The 20697-nt window shown below is 36.1% G+C and overlaps 1 protein-coding gene across 4 annotated transcripts in view; it reads right to left on the bottom strand.

Moving 5' to 3' along the window:
• Nucleotides 1–20079, bottom strand: part of YTHDC2 (YTH N6-methyladenosine RNA binding protein C2) — an 81455-nt gene extending 61376 nt beyond the window's left edge. The window contains exons 1-5 of one of the 4 annotated variants that reach the window (XM_003826729.7): nucleotides 19613–20079; nucleotides 18330–18420; nucleotides 8216–8412; nucleotides 6607–6806; nucleotides 653–819 (exon numbers count right to left, since the gene is read on the bottom strand). In XM_003826729.7, the coding sequence (XP_003826777.3) occupies nucleotides 653–819; nucleotides 6607–6806; nucleotides 8216–8412; nucleotides 18330–18420; nucleotides 19613–19799 (842 nt within the window). In that variant the 5' untranslated portion in view covers nucleotides 19800–20079. Of the gene's footprint in view, nucleotides 1–652; nucleotides 820–5350; nucleotides 5521–6606; nucleotides 6807–8215; nucleotides 8413–18329; nucleotides 18423–19612 lie in introns of those variants that run through there. The other 3 variants (XM_024928813.4, XM_063604593.1, XM_055112544.2) reach the window with 3 other exon arrangements.
• Nucleotides 20080–20697: the final 618 nt, after the last annotated feature.

Here is a 20697-nt window from a genome sequence, read left to right as displayed (position 1 = left end):
AGTTATTGAGTGTTCACTATAAACTTCACATCAAACCTGTACTCTAGATGCTTTTCTTTGACTCATTTTATAGATGAGGACACTGAGGCTCAAAGAGGTAAAATAACTATGATCATGAAACTAGGAAACGGAATTTTTTTTTTTTTTTTTGAGATGGTTTCGCTCTTGTTGCCCAGGCTGGAGTGCCATGGTGCGATCTCAGCTCATCACAACCTCCGCCTTCCGGGTTCAAACGATTCTCCTGCCTCAGCCTCCCGAGTAGCTGGGATTACAGGCATGCACCACCAAGCCCGGATAATTTTGTATTTTTTTTTTTTAGTAGAGACAGGGTTTCTCCATGTTGGTCAGGCTGGTCTCGAACTCCTGACCTCGGGTGATCCACCCGCCTCGGCCTCCCAAAGTACTGGGACTACAGGCATGAGCCACCGCGTCCCGCCTGAAATGGAATTTTTATCTATGGTTCAAAGTCTTTTTCAAACTCTTCATTCAATACTTCTCTAGATTTAGACATGACTTCAATATCTTGATGTAGACTTACTTGGAGCAAAACGATCACCTAACTTTTCAACGAACACATCCTCTATTTTTAGTGAAATATACATAGTCTTTTTTAAGCATGATAAAAGAGAAGATACATGAGAACTGTTTTTACCTGCTTTCTAATCGGATCTGATAACCAATTGTTTGACCAATCCTTTCCCTTCTCTCTGCGGCAACTCTTTCAGCCACAGCGATAGCTGCCAATCGTCTTGGTTGAGTACAAAATATACGGCAGGGGATACCATTTTTAAAGCAATCATCTAAAAGGAACTGAGGAATCTGAAACAAAAGTTTTAAAAACTGTAAGATGACATGATCACATAATACAAAAAATCTAAGTGAATCAACTGAAAAACCACTAGAATTGAAGTTCTATAACAAGTCCAAATATAATCATAAAATCAACGACATTCATGTAACTAGTAATCAGCTAAAAAATGTAATTTGAAAAGATCTTGCTCACAATAGAAACTAAAGCTAAAATATCTAAAATCAAATATATCCAGGAATATTTAAGATTTACATGAAGATTATAAAATGCTACTGGAAAAACATAAAAGAAGACCTGAATATATAAAGAAAATATGCCATATTCATGGATGGGGATAATCAATGCTGTAAAAATGTTAACTTCTCCCCAAATTATTCCATAAAGTCAATGAAATAAAAATAAAAATTCCACTGGGATTTTTTAAATAATGAAAAGCGTTAAAAAACAAAAATAGTCTATAATCCAGGATTGTAGATACCTTTTTATAAATAAAATTCAAACAGGTTGGAAAGATTTAAAATCAAAATCTTACCTACTCCCTGCCACCAATGCCCTTATATCTTCTCCATAAAAGTAACTACTGTTACTTATGAAATCTTTCAAGAAAAAAAAAGTTTTACACAACCCAGAATATTTGTGTATATAAGCATGATTTTTATCCATGCAAAGTGATGACTGTACTTAATGTCTGTAATTTGCAGTTTTCACATAACATACCAGATCTACCTAGCCCATTTTAACAGCTGCATATTCCATCTCATGGATATGCTAAAATTTAACAAATGATTAAACATTTAAGTAATTTCCAGTTTTCTAGGTTTGTTATTGATGTTGTTGCTTGATATTATAAACAACACTGCAGTAAACACCTATCTTCAGAGTTTTAGAAAGATATATGTAGTAGCAGTGAAATCACTAGTAGTGAAAATGCTGAATCATGGAGTAAATAAATTTTTAATTTAGAGTAAAAAAATTATCAAATTGCTCCCCAAAACAATTTATACTCCTACCAACAATGCAACAAAGCAGAAGAGCTGCCTTCCAACACCCATACAAATACTTGGTACCATCAATTTTTTAATTTCTGCCAATCTTATAGTTAAAAAATATAACTGTTTTTATTTTCATTTTTTTAACTGTGAGTAAAAGAAAACATCTTTTCATACACGTGCTGGCCCCTAGGATTTTTTTTTTTAAACTTGACTAGTTCATCCAGATGTGGGGGCTCAGTCAGGATGATGAGAGAAATTGTAAAATTATAGGAAATAAACAAAAACCTCTTGGAAGGCCTGGGGGTTGCATTAAGTGTTTGGCTGAAGGCAGCTGAATTCTCTTAAAAGCTGAGCTCGTAGACACAGAGGAGTTTATCTAAACAGCTTGTTTACTCATGTGGTCCTAAGACCAACCTTTAATTGGTCTTAGGACCACATAATTGCTCTCTACTCAGGAGGTCCGCAATGTCAATTACCCTCTAGTGGTGTCTACTCAAGACCTTTGTCATTTAATCTATACTGAATAAATGTGAGCTTCGCTGGCTGATGGGGCCGCAGCTACAACTCTTTACAGCACCTTCCTCAGTGTCTGTGAGTGGCCCAGCCCCTCAGCCTAACTGACAGGCAAAATATCTGTGTCAGTGTATGTCTCTCATCATATCACTGGGTCAGGATCTGCGGGTCGGAACCCCGCATACAGAAGCATAAATGCATTAAGTACCACCAACAAATATTTTAAAAGAGAAGATAAGTGTATCATTTTCAAACTACAGAAAATCAAAGAGATCTTCTGAAAAATCCTAAAAGAAGCCAGAGTGGGGGGAAAACCCTTACCTACAAAGGAGCCAAGGTAAGAATTACATCCAAGTTTTCCTCAGACACTATGCAAGAAAAGAGCAGAGAGAAGCAGCTGGGGGGTGGGAAGAAAAACACCATCCTAGAATTCTGTACCTTGCAAAATTATCCTTCAAAAATGAAGAAGAAATGAAGACTTTCTCAGATGAATACAAATTGAGGGAATTTGTTGTCAGTAGACTACAGCCTTGCAAGAAATGTTTTTTTTAAGTTCTTTACAGAGAAAGAAAAATAACATAGGCCAGAAACTTGAATCTTCATAATGAAAGAAAGAACACTAAAGAAGGAATAAATGGAGGTAAAAAAAAAATTTTTTTTAACTTTTATTTTTTGTAGTCTTAATTGATCTAACACATAACAATTGGTTCAAAATAATAATAGCAACAATGTAGCTGATTATGTATGTATATATCTTATGTGTGTGTACATGTATGTTTATGTATGGTTACATATAAGTGAAATGAATGACAGCAATGATACAAGGGACAAGAGGGAGGAATTAGGGTTATTTTGTTATTTAAGGTACTCGCACTACCTGTAAGAAAAAGTAAAATTCCTACCTGATATAATACAATAAAATTTCAGATGAATTTTTTAAACAATATAAAACTATTAGAATAAAATATTTATAGGAAGAGCCAGGTGTGGTGGTATGCACCTATAGTTCCAGCTACTTAGCAGGCAGAAGCAGGAGGATCCCTTGAGGCCAAGAGTTCAAGGCTACAGTGAGCTATAATCAACTCTGTGAATAGCCACTGCACTCCAGCCTGGGAAACATAGTGATACCCCACCTCTAAATAAATAAATACAGAAAATGTCCATTAATCTTAGGGTAGGAAATGCCTCTCTTAACATGCCCCAAAGCCCTAGAAAAATATTGACAGATCTGACTAAATAAAAATGTAAAACTACTGAACAAGATACCATAAACAAAGGTAAAAAGTAAACAAAAAATTGGGAGAAATTATTTTTAAGATGTTTAACAGTCAACAGACATGCATCTATAATATATAATAAAGCACTCTAAAAAATAAATCAAAAATTAATAAGCCAAAAAGAATAAAAATAAGGAACTCATAGAAGATAAACAGATAAGAGGCAAATAAAAGATAACTAAGAATCAACAAAATGCAAGTTAAAATATGATTTTTTGCTTATCAGCTTGATAAATGTTTAAATAATTGTATCCATTCTTGCCCAAGCTTTAGAGAAACAAGAACTTTCAATACTTTCAGTACAGAAATATGTTAACTCTTTTTTAGAGTGATGGAACAATAACCAGTGAATCTAGCTATCAAAATTTTTAACTGCCATATCCTTGATCTGGCATTTCCACTTCTAGGAAATTTATCCTATTGAAACATTCCTACAAATAAGCAAAGAAATATTAGGATACAAGTAAGTACAATATAAGAGAAAGATTCCTACTCTATCACTTCTTAGCCATGTTAACTAGAGTAGATTAACATCTGTAAATTTTAATTTGTATTCCTCATCTGTAAAAACATAAAACCTCCATGTCTTGAAATTATTGAGAAGCTGAAATGAGAGAACTCTTACATAACTCAGCAAACAGTAAAGTGTCATTTTCACCATTGTTTATTATCATTACAAAAATGTTCACGAATACTATGCAGTTGTTTAGACAATGAGGCATATCTATAGGCACTGACTTGGAAAAATATCCAAATCTGTTAAGTGAAAAAAAAATCAAGATGCAAAATTATGTGTTCTTAGCCTATGTTAAAAAACCAATATATAACAATGCTGTAAAGAGAACAAAAACAAAACATACAAACCCCCCACCACCACTACCACCAAAAACAAACAAACAAACAAACAAACAAAAACCCACGAGCATATATTTGGAGATTCTGATAGTAATGCAGTGACACAGGGTGGCAGGAGAATTTAAAACCTTTCATTTTCTGGCCAGGCATGGTGGCTTATGCCTGTAATCCCAGTACTTTGGGAGGCCAAGGCAGGTGGATCGCTTGAGCCCAGGAGTCAAAGACCAGCCTGGGCAACATGTTGAAACCTCGTCTCTACAAAAAATTTAAAAATTTGCTGGGCATAGTGGCATGCACCTATAGTCCTAGCTACTTGGGAGGCAGAGGGAGGAGAATTGCTGGAGCTCAGGAGGTGGAGGCTGCACGCCATTGCACTCCAGCCTGGGCGACAGAGTGAAACGCTGTCTCAAAAGAAAAAAAAAAAATCTTCCACCTTCTATAAAATATTTTCCACAATGTTCAAGTTTCACACAACGAACACAAATAAGAAAAAATATTCAAAAAGCACTTAACTTCCTAATACCATTAAAGGCAAGATAAAATACTACTTACATTCTGTTTTATATTTCAAAGAATAAAAACATTAGTATTTTAATTAACTCTTTAAATAGGACAAAATTATTTCTCAGGTTTGAACTCATTAAATTAATAGTATCTTCTTAAAAAGCAAAGAGTATAATATTTACGAATTAAATTCACAAGTATCCTTTCATATCTAGTAAAATGATACACATAACTGTTGAAAACAGGCATCCATAATTCTCATATATAGATATCATTAGCAAGGACATTCAAATAATTTAAACAAAGACCTATTTATTACATTTTATCGAAACTTCCATAATCTCTATTCTATATAATTAGAACTGCTACAATTAATACTTAATGGCAAAATTACTCACCCTAAAAAAATTATAACAATCTAAGACAGCTAAACAAATTCTCTGGAGTAACTCCATGGAATTTCACTTAATCATAAAAGCACTCATGCTGGGTCAGGCGTGGTGGCGGGTGCCTGTAATCCCAGTTACTCAGGAGGCTGAGCCAGGAGAATCGCTTGAACCTGGGAGGCACTGAGGTTGCAGTAAGCCGAGATAGCACCACTGCACTCCAGCCTGGGTGACAGACAGAGACTCGGTCTCAAAAAAATAAAAAACAAACTCATGCTAAAGAAAGATCTTGTATAGTCTTCAGAAAAAAATTTCATCATGTTTTTAATTATTCAGTTTTACAGGATCAAGTTTCAAGGATAAACAGATATAATTCTGTAAAAATGTTTAAGTCCTTCAAGTAAAAAACTGGTAAAGTTTATAGTCAACTTCTCCTCCCACCTTGCCTTATCTATTAAGCCTATTAAACTAACCAATATAATCACAGGAAATTTTAGGCAATTGTCAAAAGCAAAATTATGTCCCTAAAAGAAGAAAAACTACAAATATTCTATTTATTATTTTATCTGAACCTCTATTAAAAGCAAACTAATTTTAGTAATTTTAAGCTGAAATGCCGCAAGAATGTATACAAGAGTCATATGATGTCATACTTACTACTTCCAATCTGTTATCCTATGAGTAAAACTTCATAAGGAGGTACTTTGATTCTAAAAATGCAAGTCAAACCTATCATATTAATTCCATTCTACAGTCAACTTTATATTAATATTTGTTATTACTGCTTTTACTTTGGTTCCTATATGCAAAATGCTATGCTAGGCACTTTACAGAGATAATCTCTACACCTCACTGTGAAAGGTAGCAATGATTAGTCCCATTTTATAAATGAGAACTCTGGCTCACAGAGGTTACAAAAAGAGCCTGGAACTTCAATAACTGAGGGAACTGGAATCTAAATTCAAGGCCAAAGCCCATCTTCTTTCCATGATACCAAATCACTTTCCCACCTCTGTTTAAATAAAGGCCTAATGCACTAGTTTAAAAATAAGTAAATTATTTAAAACATTTTCTTTCTACAAATTCTCCAAATATATTCCAGTAGTAATTTACTTCTGAAATAACCATTACTATAATAACCACAAGTTTCTTTTTCTGTTTTTTTAAACATATGCAGTGTAAATTTGATATAAAATTATAATATGGGACTATATATATATATATATATATTTTTTTTTTTTTCTATAAACAACAAAAAAGTAACAAACCTGTGTGGTCTTTCCAGACCCAGTTTCTCCTACAATCAAAACTACTTTACTTTCCTTAATTATTTTAACAATTTCTTCCTGTTTCTCAAACACTGGTAAAGACTGCCTAAAAGAATCAAATTCGGATTCTCCTCTTTTCACTGGAATCTGAGGTATGCCATTGTTGAGTCGCCCACTTGTCTTGCTCATTTCCCGGTTTTCTTTGAAAATGAATAAAAGAACAAAAAATGTATGATCAACACTGAAAAAGAAGTGTTAAAAATAAGTAATTTTTTTTGCCAAACCTAGAAAAACATGCCAAAAGACATAATTTCTAACATAATTCCTTTCAAATGTTTTCTTCTCTACTCAGTCTACATAAAGTTGTCAAGCAATATCTCAATTGTACTCTTACACATAATATTCTCATTGAACATGTTACAAATTTCAATATCAATTAGAAAGTGAACCTCTCAGACATATTTCTGGTACATAATGTTTAAAAATTGATAAAAATAAATCATTCAATAACCATTAAAAATAAAACAATCTTGATAATCTAGATGATTTTTAGGCTTGTTATAAATTTCTATCAATAATTTCATGGAAAATTAAATTTTTATAGTAGGAAATAATGTACATTATACTTATAAGATCTGTCACGTACATTACGAAAACATATTACAAAAAAAAGAAAATATCCCATATATGTTTAATGCTATACATGTAAGATTAAGTGATCAAATAGAATAATTATGTGTTAAGTATAAAGGTCTTAATGTTAACAAATTTCCTAATGGCGTATTTTAGCCAACATCCACATTTAACTAAACAGATAGGAATAAAGAAGAGGTATGAAATGTTTTATATTCATGTAGCTCAAAATATGTTTGTGTGCCTATATTTAAAATGAAAGTTCTTTGATATCTAGGACCACATATTTTCTATATTCTGCTGATCTATTCCAATAGACAATAATAACTATGTAAATTTTATCACTATAGGCAATAAATAGTTTTCTTAATAGGGAAGTGATCTTTCCAAATAGTAAAATTACATCTTTATTTTATAACCCAAATACATTATCTATCTACTTTTGAGCAACTTAATGTACTGAAGACTCTGTCCAATCTCTTACCAGAGCTAAAGCCCCAGTTCAAAATCTCACTTATTAGTGTGTTATGGCAGCATAATATAGGAAAGTCTAGTCCCTGGAGTCAAATACCCGCTCTGCAGTTTATTGGCTGGTTTGGTGTCCTCGAATGAATTATTTAATTCCTCTAAGCCTCAGTTTCTTCACCTGTGAAATAGGGGAAATTCTTACCTTGCAAAGGTTGCTAGGAGGCCCCATATAAAGGGTTTTGTATACTGCCTCATACACAGTTAATGCTCAGTAAATGGTAGCTATTGATATTATTATTAATACTTAAAAAAAAAACTTGGTTCAACTTAATGACATGCTTTAACACTGCACTTTGTTTCAAATTTTTACAACTCTTAATCATTTCTAACAAACTATTCCAATTGAGAAATCTTATTTCATCTTGGTTTTCAAAAATAAATCTAAAATGGAAAAAGAACAGTCATCACATAATAGGGTAAATGAGGAAGCTCCCCAGAAAATACATACCAGCTTCAACTGCAAACACATTTCCTCTTTCTGTTTTAGGCAGAAGTTCTGTACGCTCTTTATTGGTGACAGGAAATCTTTGAATTAGGCTCCTAACAGCATGTTTTGTATTATGAGTCAAATTACAGGTCATCATTGCATGAGCTGTTTCTGATCCATCTTTCTTCTTCACAGTTAGGTATCTATTTGCTCCCTTTCTGAATATTAATAAAAATCATTTATTTACTATATAAAGTCAACTTGTTCACATATGATGTATGCCCACTTAGAAAATATGTCTCAAGCAAAACACTGAAAAAAATCAAAATGCTTTGGGAGAAGATGCTGAAAGTCCAAAAAAATTCAGTAAAGAAAGATTTGGGCTAAAGTGGCCATAAAACTATTTTCAATTAAAATTTCAAGTGCTGTAAATCCAATTTTAAGTCCACTAAAAAGGCTTACTTACCCTTAAGTGTTAAAGTTTGTCTTTAGCAGACTTCATGGTAGATGAAACATCACCAGTTAATATGATACATGCTGGGTAGCATACAGAGGGGGAAAATCAATCTGAACAATAGAACCTAAAAATGATAATGAAAAAGTTATGGTCCATAGTTCAGACTAATATGTCCCAGTGAATGCTTCCACAGTATGTTGGTAATGAGACACTCCCATGAAAACCTGTTAAGAGAGCCAAGTTTCATGGTTGGACCAAAAAAGCATAAATCAGCATTACTGATAAATAATTTCAGATGCATTTTTAATAAAATATTTTTCAAAGCTTCTGGTTCTACTCTTCAATTATAAGGTAATGATTATTTGTAACTGTTCAAGTTATTTACTGTAGGTATATTATTTCCTCAACTGGTCCAGGACTGAGCATATCTTTCATGACTTCTGCAGCTCTAAGAGTAGTAGGTATAGTGTTATATACCAGGAATTTCCCAGATGTGTTTTGAATGATTTCATAATACATGCCTATAATGTAGCAGTGTAATACTGATTAAGAGCTCAGGCTCCAAAGGCACACAGACCTCAGCTTGAATCCCACTTCTACCACTTACTAGTTGTGGCACTACAGGTAAACTACTTAATGGCTCTGAGCCCAACACCATAGTAATATATACCTCAAAGGAATATTCATATGATTAAGATAATACATGCAAAGTGCAGTATCTGTTGCAGAGTAGACTCTAAATAAATGAAAACTATTATTATAGTCAGAAACAATACTATTTCTTAAATTTTAAGTTACCCAAAATATTTCATAAAATGTTTTGCCATTTGTTAATGTCACTATTATAGAAATAATCAACAGAGCCATAAATACAATGAAAAATTTATAATTTACAAAGCAAATTTTATAATTTTTCTAATTTTCATTAGATGTAAATTTTATCAACAGTATCTTCACCATAAGAGTGATATCAAACTGGGGATTAACCTATACAGTTTTAGCATATAAGTTTTCTAAGTGAGGCTTCCAATTTATCAAGGTTTTTAATTTCTGGAAACTCCTTATTGAATATTTCAATGAATTATAAGCTTTCTAGGTTGTTATTTACTCCTTAAAAAGTACTTGGTGGTACTTAAAATGATGCTATAAAGATGAAATAAAATTTAACCTGATCTAGAAGTTTTACTTATTTCCATGATAAATTCAAATTATTGAATTCCATAAATGTTCTCTGTAATAGGTTCTTTTCCCACGGACCTTTCTGAAACTAAAGGACAGTCATTATAGACTCAATAATTCATTCCCCTTCTGTGATGTTCATTTCATAAAATTTTAACTACAAAAGGCAGGAAGTGAGCTGAACTGAGCACCAGAGCAAATGGTAGGAGGCTAGTATTCAGCTAGTAATAAACTTTCAAGCAGTTACATGATCAACGGCAAATCATTTTACTTCTCTGACACTGTATAATTGTTAATTTTAAAAACTTCATATTTTTAAGAACTCAAAGATGCTTTAATTTTCTTAAAAATCATCTCAGAAAGGTTTTGCTATATTTCACCTTTAATTGTATTTTATTCATTCACTCAATCATTTATCATCTATTAACTAAACACTGACTTTATGCCAGGCACTGTGGTAGAAGCCAGGAATACAAAATGGAGTAAAATATACCCTTTCTCAACAAGCTCACAACTGAAATAATAAGTTAGATTGAAACCTTCCTAACATAGGTTACCTAATATAGCATTTAGGTATTAAAAAAAAAAAACTCATAATAAGCAGGTGGGACTACTTAGCCATTACCATTTAAAATTTACTGAATTCAGTTTGAGCACATATGGTAGAATGGAAAGATAATATCAACTTGATCATTTTTATGTTTTAGTAAAGGAGTCTACTTGTGCTTTTACTGATTATTCCTACCACAGTCAGCACCACAGTGACACTGATATATCATAAAAGGATTAATGAAATTTTTGGTAAAATATTCACCTCATTGTTGTGAGGATGGAAACATTAAATACAGTAGAAATTTGTCATACTACGTAAACTAACAAATTGAGAACTCCTTATTATGCTTTCATTCCAAGATAACCGAAACTATGGTTTGATGATAAACACAGGAATCTTTTATACAAAGCAAAATTAACTAAAAACTAGCTGCACATGTGGAAAAGATGCTAGCTAAGTGAAATTCACAAGAGTTTTTTAAATAAAAGGTAAACCCCATATGCAATTTTGAAATATAAAAGTAAATGTAATAAAATTAAAGTTGAGAGCATCATAACACCTAACTTTCGAAAAATAAAAGTAACCGATGCATTTTGGCATTTCAATGGCTTCTTCCTTTGAAAGAAAAATGATGCTATAAGTAATCAAATTTGACACAATGTTAACATTAATCAATTTACTAATTTAAAAGGATGTTACTAAACATTTAAATCAAATACAAACATATGCTTCAATATTCCCTACTTGTAAATCTAAGAACAGTTTAAAAGATCAGCTGAAGAGCCCAAATCTGAAATGACTACTTAAAAAGCTCACAGACACCAGGAGTCTCTTAAAAACAAACAACCACCACCACCAAAAAAAAAAAAAAAAAAAAAAAAAAGGCATTCATTTGATGCCTAATAAGTACTTAATTTTATATTCCCTTAATTTATATTTCCATTAGGCAGACAGATGCAAAGATCTAGCTCCAAACCACCTTCTCCCCAATACTGTAATACAGAATTGGAAAAGTAGTAAAGTTTGCATCATACTAATTTGTACTTTTTTACGATTACCTAAAAACTAATAAACCAACCAGTTCACTTCATGTTGTCGCCAAACTGAGCATAGCTGCTTTCAAGGTATGGTCACTACGCCTATAGTAAATTTATTTTTCTGGGTTTTTCTTTTTTTTTTTTTTGAGACAGAGTCTTGCTTTTTGCTTTCAAGGCATGGTCACTACGCCTACAGTAATTTTATTTTTCTGGGTTTTTTTTCTTTTTTTTTTTGAGACAGAGTCTTGCTTTGCTACCCAGGCTGGAGTGCAGTGGCACGATCTCGGCTCACTGCAACCTCTGCCTCCTGGGTTCAAGCAATTCTCCTGTCTCAGTCTCCCCAGTAGCTGGGACTACAGCCGCCCGCCACCATGCATGGCTAATTTTTGTATTTTTAGTAGAGATGGGGTTTCACCATATTAGTCAGGCTGGTCTGGAACTCCTGACCTCAGGTGATCCACCCACCTCGGCCTCCCAAAGTGCTGGGATTACCAGCATGAGCCACTGCGCCCAGCCTATTTTTCTGGTCTTAATGAACTATAAGCTAAATTGAAGATGAGATCTATCCAATATTTCTGTTCTAACTCCTCAGAGCACCTACTACACTGCTATGAACTTGATGTGAACATCAAAAAATAATTAGTTAAGTATTAACTGTGTTCAAATCCTGGCTCTGCCACTTGCTAGCTGTGTGATCTCAGGAAAATTACTTAATATCTCTAGGCTTTAATTGTCTCATCTGTTATATAGGTGCCAGGTGTTAAAATAGACTCTGCCTTATAAAACTTGTTATGATCCATGGTAGACTGGATAAATAAAATGTGGTACTACATATACACCATGGAATACTATGCAGCCATACAAAAGAATGAGACCATGTCCTTTGCAGGAACACAGATGGAGCTGAAGGCCATTATCCTTAGCAAACTAACCCAAGAACAGAAATCCAAATACTGCATGCTCTCATTTGTAAGTAGGAGCTAAATGATGAAAACACATGGACACATAGAGGTGAACAACAGGCACTGGGGTCTATCAGAGGGTAAAGGATGGGAGGAGGAAGAGGATTAAGAAAAATAATGGGTACTAGGATTAATCCTGGGTGATGAAATAATCTGTACAACAAACCCCCTTGACTCATGCTTACATGTAACAAACCTGCACATGTACCTCTGAACTCAAAAGTTGAAAAATAAACTATATCCACACTAGTACACAAATGGAGGCATGCTCTGTCATACATCCTGCTGCATTTAATGTATAAGAAAGAACCATTGGTCCTTGTTGCTCACTTCTGTGAACAGAAAGTGCACTAAGGCCATGGGAGTCATCCACTTTCAGGTCAAGGTCTATCCTTTCCCTTGTGGTAAATACCAGGCCAGAGATGAATCAGCACCAAACCAAAGGCCCTCATCCAAATATGAGAATGCTGACTCCTTCTCATTTAAAGAAAAAAAAAAAGAGATTCTTTTATTTTCAATAATCCTTTTATTCTTGGGAAAACCCAGTTTAAATGTGACCTGATTTTTTATTTTATTTAGCATATTACATCTATGATCACAAGTAAGATAAACCCATACTTTTCATTTCTAATATCTTCTTTATCTGAGTTAGGCAGCAAAGTTATACTAGTTTCATAAAAAACAGGAGGTGTCCCTCTCTTTGATTCTCCAGGAAAAACTGAAGTAAAAATAAAATTATGTTTATTGTGCAGCCATAAAAAAAGAGTAAGTTCATGTCCTTTGCGGGGACATCGATGAAGCTGGAAACCATCATCCTCAGCAAACTAACACAGGAACAGAAAACCAAACACTACATGTTCTCACTCATAAGTGGGAGTTGAAAAATGAGAACACATGGACATAGCGGGGGAACATCACACACAGGGGCCTGTCGGGGATTAGAGGGAAAGGAAAGGAAGAGCATTAGGACTAATATCTAATGCATGCAGGGCTTAAAACCTAGCTGATGGGTTGATAGGTGCAGCAAACCACCAGGGCACATGTATACCTATGTAACAAACCTGCACATTCAGCACATGTATCCCAGAACTTAAAGTAAAATAAAATTAAAAAGAAAAGAAATTATGTTTATTGACTCTTTGATTTAAATTACCTCTGAATGGCATTTGTGTGAGTAAATTTCTAATCTTGATTAAATTTATATAATGAATTTTTTTAAAAACCATTGTTAGGATTAAATGATAATCCATTTAAAGCACCTAGCACAAGTATACAACAACACTTAGTAAATGTTTGCTCCTGCCTCCTCAAGGAATGCAGCCCTGCCAATATCTTGATTTTAAGTCCATGGGACCTCTGTTGTTGGACTTCTGACCTCCAGAACTGTACTTTGGTACTCTATTTGGTACCTATTAGGCAGTGACCTTAGCAGTCACAGAAGAAACTTGTACTTGGAAAATCTACTTTCATATACTTCATATTTTCCCATTCTACAGATTTTTAACAAAGTTCATTTTGTAAAATCCATTTTTGTCTAACTTGGACTCAGAAAAATCTAGATGGGATTTTGTTTTCATTATAAACAAGCCAAAGACTTAGAAAAGTGAGCCTTTAGGACTAAAACACAGTGACCTCAGCGTGACTTTAAACACAACCTTTAAAGTTGAGGAAAAAAAGTAAATAATGATGTGAAATTTTTGGTATGTGAAACCTGACTAGAATTTCAAAGAAAACTTTAGGATATATTAAAAATCACAAAATGGGGCTTTTACTCCAAGAATGTTTTCACTAAAAGATGAGCAATTACAAAAAATAATCAAAACAGGGCCAAGGCACACTAGTTCAGGCCTATAATCCCAATACTTTGGGAGGCCTAGGCAGGAGGATCACTTGAGCCCAGGAGTTTGAGACCAGGCTGGGCAGCATAGCAAGACCCCAACTCTAAAAAAAAAAATCTTAAATTAGCCAGGCATGGTGGTGCATGCCTGTGGTCCTATCTACTTGCGAGGAAAGCCTGAGCCTAGGCGTTTGAGGTCATACTGAGCTATGATTGTGCCACTGTACTCCAGCCTGGACAACAGAGGAAGACTCTGTCTCTAAAAAATAAAAATAATCAAAGCAGGTAAAATTCAATTATTTAGAAGATGAAAAACAAAATCCATCACAAATGACATAATTTTGTAAGAAAGAATATCAAAAAGAAAAAATTGACCAGAAAAAAATTGAAAGCTATCACACAATAAGTCTGGAATCTATTTTTTAAAACTTATATAAAAAGCCCAAATAAGAGAGTCAATGAGAGACTGGAAATAGAATCCAGGCTTTCTGCCCTTTACACCAGGTGGCCTCTCAAATAGGTACTAAGAAACTATAATATCAGACACCTACAGATACACATACACACACACACACACACACACACACACACACAGGAAAACTAACTTACTGAATCAATAAAGTTAACGATAGATTATTTTCTTAAAAATCGGCCGGGCCCAGTGGCTCATGTCTGTAATCTTAGTACTTTGGGAGGCCAAGGAGGGAGGATTGCTTGAGCCCAGTAGTTCAAGACCATCCTGAGCAACATAATGAGATGCTGTCCTCTACAAAAAATAGAAAAATTAGTTGGGTGTGGTAGCATATGCCTGTAGTACCAGCTATTCAAGAGGCTGAGGTGAGAGGATTGATTGGGCCTGGGAGATGGAGGCTGCAGTGAGCAGTGAGCCGTGATCATTCCACTGCACTAAAGCCTGGGTGACAGAGCAAGACCTTGTCTCCAAAAAAAAAAAAAAAAAAAAAAAAAGGCCAGGTGCAGTGGCTCACGCCTGTAATCCCAGCACTTTGGGAGGCCAAGGCGGGCAGATCACGAGGTCAGGAGATCTAGACAATCCTGGCTAACACAGTGAAACCCCATCTCTCCTGAAAATACAAAAAATTAGCCGGGCGTGGTGGTGGGCGCCTGTAGTCCTAGCTACTTGGGAGGCTGAGGCAGGAGAATGGCGTGAACCCGGGAGGTGGAGCTTGCAGTGAGCCGAGATTGTGCCACTGCACTCCAGCCTGGGTGACAGAGCAAGACTCCATCTCAAAAAAATAAAATAAAATAAAAAAAAGTCAAAGGGTGAACAGAAAATTTCATGGATAAGTCAGGTACAAATTCTCATACAAATGAAAAGAAAGGATTTGAGAAGTAGATTCAAAGTGATTTATTTCTTTTTGTGAAAAGAAGAAAAGGCATTTGAAAATCACAAGGACCACTAAGAAAATATAGTACAAAGTTTACTCAAAGATGAAAAAAAGAGAGAAGGAGCTAGGGTATTTCGTAAGAAGGTTTGAAAGCATTAAGGTTATAGGTATTAGGGACTGGATAAACAGGCAGGATTGCCTTGCTTCCCTTAGCATCTCTTTCCTTTTTCTTCTTTCTCTGGCTCTTCAATGTTTCCGCATTCCCCATTTTTGTCTCCATAACTTCCTTCTTGAATTCTCCTTCCCAAGATATATATTCATTCCAGATCAGCTCTTACATGACTATGCTACTGAAGAGAAGGACAGGAAGTCTACTCTAATGGACTGCTTTTCTAAGTTAGCTGTTTAGAATGCAAGACCCATGTAACCATAGAAATGATGTAGCTACAGAACTGTACATTTATAACATGTGTTTCCAAGCACAGGCCCAAAACCTCTTACCTGCAACTAGTAAACCCAAACAGTGCTAAAAACTGGAAACTTTTAAGTTTGCAGTAACCTCATTTGACATCAAATGTGATCACGTGATTAAACTGACATGAGGTTATTAATAGTCTCAGTGTGAATATTCATAGAATTTCCAGCAAAAATATAAATGTGACTAAAGGTGATGGCCATATTTTATTAGGTAGATTATACAACATATTGCAAATATACCCAAATACCTTTCTAAAGTCTAAAAAATCTGAATCTCAAATATATTTAGCCCAAGTGTTTCTGGATAAAGTATTGTGGCACTGAACTATATTTTTATTTTCAGGTGCAGTATTTTTACCTACCTAGTGGACTATAAGATGGGCACATTCAGCAATCTAACCACTGTTCCAGCACTGGCCTTAGTGATGTTCAAAACGCACATTCACCTAAACTAAATCCCGTGTCTCAGTAATTTATCACTGTAGTAGGCAGTCATATGCAAGACATTCCTACATCAGCTGCTTTCACTTTGGGACCATCTGAATATTTATTAATATATTTACTTAATAAAGTTTTGTTTTCCCTCTTCCTAACCTAAAAACAGGTAAGCTGAAATTTTATCCTTTTTTTCCCTCTATGTCAGTAGTTCTCAACCTGAGCAATTTTGCTCTCCAGAGGACATTTGGCAACCTCTAGAAGCATCTCTGGTTGTCACAACTGGGGTTAGGAGTGTTAGTGGCATGTAGTAGTAATGGCTATGGATGCTGTTAAACACCCTACAGTACACAAAACAGAATAAAGAATTATCCAGTCCAAAATGTCAATAGCACCAACAGTGAGAAAGCTTCCTTTACATTGATCCCACCATCCTTATTAACAAAATGAAATAGTGCCACAGAATTTTAGAGTTTTTCAATTTGGATGGCTCAAATGACTTTTCCCTCAATATAACTCTGTGATCCTCCCAACAAAACAAAACAATTTCCTCCTGTACCACTTTTTAAAATCATTTCTAATCATCAGATCCTTGACTTGGTAGGAAAGAAAACAATGAACATATGCTCTAAAGCTTATTATTATATTGCAGTAACAGTAAAAGAAGTAAGTTCCATAAATAATTGTACTTATTATCATTTGTACATCCATTTTTCAAATGAGATTTCATTTCTATCAAAAATAAAAATATTTTTCTCAAGCAATCAACTTCAACTTTTAAACTATTTTTTTCTTACATCTTAAAATTTACCTTTGAAAGAGTTCACAGTATGCCACCCAAAAATATGTCACTCTGCCATAAGGATTATTTTGAGCTGAAGGCAATCGAGAAGAAGCAGACATAAGAAAAACTCTGCCTTCCCCTGCTTTACCAGAAAGGGAAGGACTATTCTTAACAAGAGAAACCACTCTAGACTCTTTTTTTTTTTTTTTTTTTTTTTTTGAGACGGAGTCTCGCTGTGTCTCCCAGGTTGGAGTGCAGTGGCGCGATCTCGGCTCACTGCAAGCTCCGCCTCCCGGGTTCACGCCATTCTCCTGCCTCAGCCTCCCAAGTAGCTGGGACTACAGGCGCCCGCCAACACGCCCGGCTAATTTTTTGTAATTTTAGTAGAAACGGGGTTTCACCGTGTTAGCCAAGATGGTCTCGATCTCCTGACCTCGTGATCCGCCCGTCTCGGCCTCCCAAAGTGCTAGGATTACAGGCGTGAGCCACCGCGCCCGGCCTCTAGACTCTTAATAGAGACAGCACCAGGCGAACCTACATAACCAACCTTGCTAAAAGAACACACATCTTCCATTAGTTTCCCCATACATACCTTCCCACAATTTACTGCACCTACAAGTTCAAAGTCCTTTTCCTTTGTCTTGTCATTTTTTAAATAAATTCATTGTTCTTTATTAAGATGCCACATAAGCCCCATGTTTGAGTTACTATCGAGTTCTCCCCTATGTATGCATGATGCATGTCTTAATAAGCTTATGTTTTTCTCTTGTTAATATGTCTTTTATCAGTCTAATTTGCAGGGTCCCAGCCAAGGAACCTAAGCTGGGTAGAGGAAAAAGCATTTTCCTAGGGAAAAACAAAACAAAACAAAAAAGGGGGGAAGAGGTAGACAGAAGGAAGAGGAAAGAGTTGAATTTGGTACAGACCTGAATCTTTTATCTACATATGATACAATTAAGAATGTGAAGTTAAAACAGTAATAAGTACTTAAATGTACTCAGAAACATTTCTCCCTTTTTTGGGCAAATAATCTTTTTTAAAAAAAAATAAGAAAAGCTACCAGCTTACCCTTTACTTTTAGAGACCAAACCAAGAGACTGACTGAGTCGATGAATAAAGGCTCTTTCAGTACTGGTCAAAGAAGAAGGAAATTCCATTTCTACACCGAAAAAAAACAAAGTAGTAAAATTTGTAGATAGGCAATTTTCTCTCAAGTAAAACACACAGATACAAAATATGAAAAACATACATAGACAATCAAATTTATTATACTTTATTTGAGGTTAACTTTATATTTCATATTTTTTATGTAAATTAATAAAATTAACATATTTTATTAATTCAATAACTACTGAATGTCTACCAGAATTCTGATATTAATAAAAAGACAGCTATGTATTAAACCTAAATGTGATAAAGGCCTCTGATATTCACCAAAAACGACTCCTCTTACTTGTTCTGGAATTTTGAGTTGGTATAATGACTGAACATATTAACTTGGTCCCTACTTGTTTAGTTAACAAAATGTTTATTTTCTTCAATGATGAGATATGTTCAAATATTATGAATTCTCAACATGAAACTCCATTGTCTTTGCTTTCAAAACCGTATAGAATTCGTATTTCACTATTTCAGAGGGATTTGTTATATATTGCTGAGGCTTTCTCTTTTTTTAATGTGAATTTAGAATCTCTCTGTCTAGAACATTCCCCATTTTGGACTATAAGATTCCAGAGTAAGAGGTCCCCTAACTAAGCCAGCAGGTCCGAATGAGCCCTCAACAGACTGCACAGGTCACCGCAGGTCAGTTGCTGGTTCTGCATTATATGACCCAAGACAAGTGGCTATCTAACCTCAAGAGGTGTGGAAGATGCTTCGTGTGCCAAACAAGTTTAAGTGGGTAGCGTGATGCTTCAGGGTCCAAACGTATTGCTGGTGCATTTATTTATATGTTTGATTTCTTTCTGCTCTTCTACATCTGTAGCTTAAACGTGCCACAATTAGGTGACACCCCCTTAAAAAATTTTTTTAAGGGTTAGGGCTAACCAATATCTGAAACACGGTGGCTTAACCGCCCAAGGCTGCTGAAAGACGCGGGGGAAAAACACTTTCAGCTAGGGAGCAAAGTGCCCATAACCCCACAGATCCGCAGAGCACCTCGCATTCCACCGCAGGGCCAACAGCCGCGTTCCAGACCCGGGTGCCGCCGCTGAGGCCCGCCCCGGACGGTGGCCCGGGTCTTCCCTCCCTCTTCGGAGGCACCCCCATCACTCGGTGGGCCGCCGTTTGGGGGGCGCTGGGGTGAGGGGGTGTATCCTGACTGCCAGCAGGGTCCCTGTCCGGAACCTCACCTCTCTGGTCCCCGTATCGGAAGCGCTCCAGCGCGATATTGACTGCGATCTTCACCTCCTCATCAATGCGAATGTCCTTCAGCCCCTTGGCCCGGCCGCCGCCCCCAGGGCCACAAGGCGAGGGGCCGCCGCCTCCGCCACCGCCAGGAGCCGGCTGCCGCGGGGAGACGCTGCTCGGCCTGGACATTGCCCTGAAGAGATGGTCTCTCCGCACGGGAGCGGCCAGGCCTGCTAGCTGACAACCAATGACAAAGACCGTGGGAATCCGGGGCCACTACCGGGAAGCTCTGGAGACGGCCTGCGTTGGGCTGAGGTCACCAGAAAGGCCTCAGTCACCGCCACAGCAGAAGTGAAGCCTGCGCCATTGATATCACGGCCAGGCGGGGAGCGCGGGCGTAATGACGTCACCAGGGCCGGCGCCCGTGACCTCAGCGCGGCCGCCGCTGCGCGCCTAAAGGAGGCTGTCTGCGGAGCTATGGTGCGGTCCTCTTCCCGCGCCGCCCACCAAGGGTCGCTCTTCATCTTCTTATTCACTCACTTGCTACTTCGTTTAGTCCTTCATTAATTCCTGCAGTAAGCATGGATGGGCTTCTACTGTGGACCTGGCATTATGCCACGCCTTCGATGTACATTGGAGAACCAGAGAGCCAAGGTTCCTACCTTCATGGAGTTTATATTTTAGTGGGAGGAGGGTTGCCAGATTTAGCAAATAAAAATACAGAATGCTTAATAATTTGCATTTCAGATAAACGAATAATTTTTAGTGTATATATTTCCCATGCAATATTTGGAAAAATATCATAAAAAATACATATACTAAAGAATGAGCGACTGTTATGTGTCTTGCATTCTTCCCTTTTCTGAATGGGAGATTTTAATGCAAGTATGCCACCCTTGCTCTATCACGCTACACAGGGTAGCTGAGTGGGGGCAGGTATGTAGTACATATTTACATAGTTCATGAGTTACCTGGCAATGAGGATGTACATCTGGATCTAATAAAGAGGACTGTGTATCAACAACAGATCCTGGATGCAGTGACTAGATAGAATTCCAGGTGTCTGGGGAGGGTATATGTGTATTCT

This window comes from Pan paniscus, chromosome 4 (genome assembly GCF_029289425.2).
Source record: "Pan paniscus chromosome 4, NHGRI_mPanPan1-v2.0_pri, whole genome shotgun sequence".
Taxonomy (NCBI): Eukaryota; Metazoa; Chordata; class Mammalia; order Primates; family Hominidae; genus Pan; species Pan paniscus.
The sequence above is the reverse complement of the archived record's forward strand: the minus strand, read 5'-3'. Positions and strand labels throughout refer to the sequence as shown.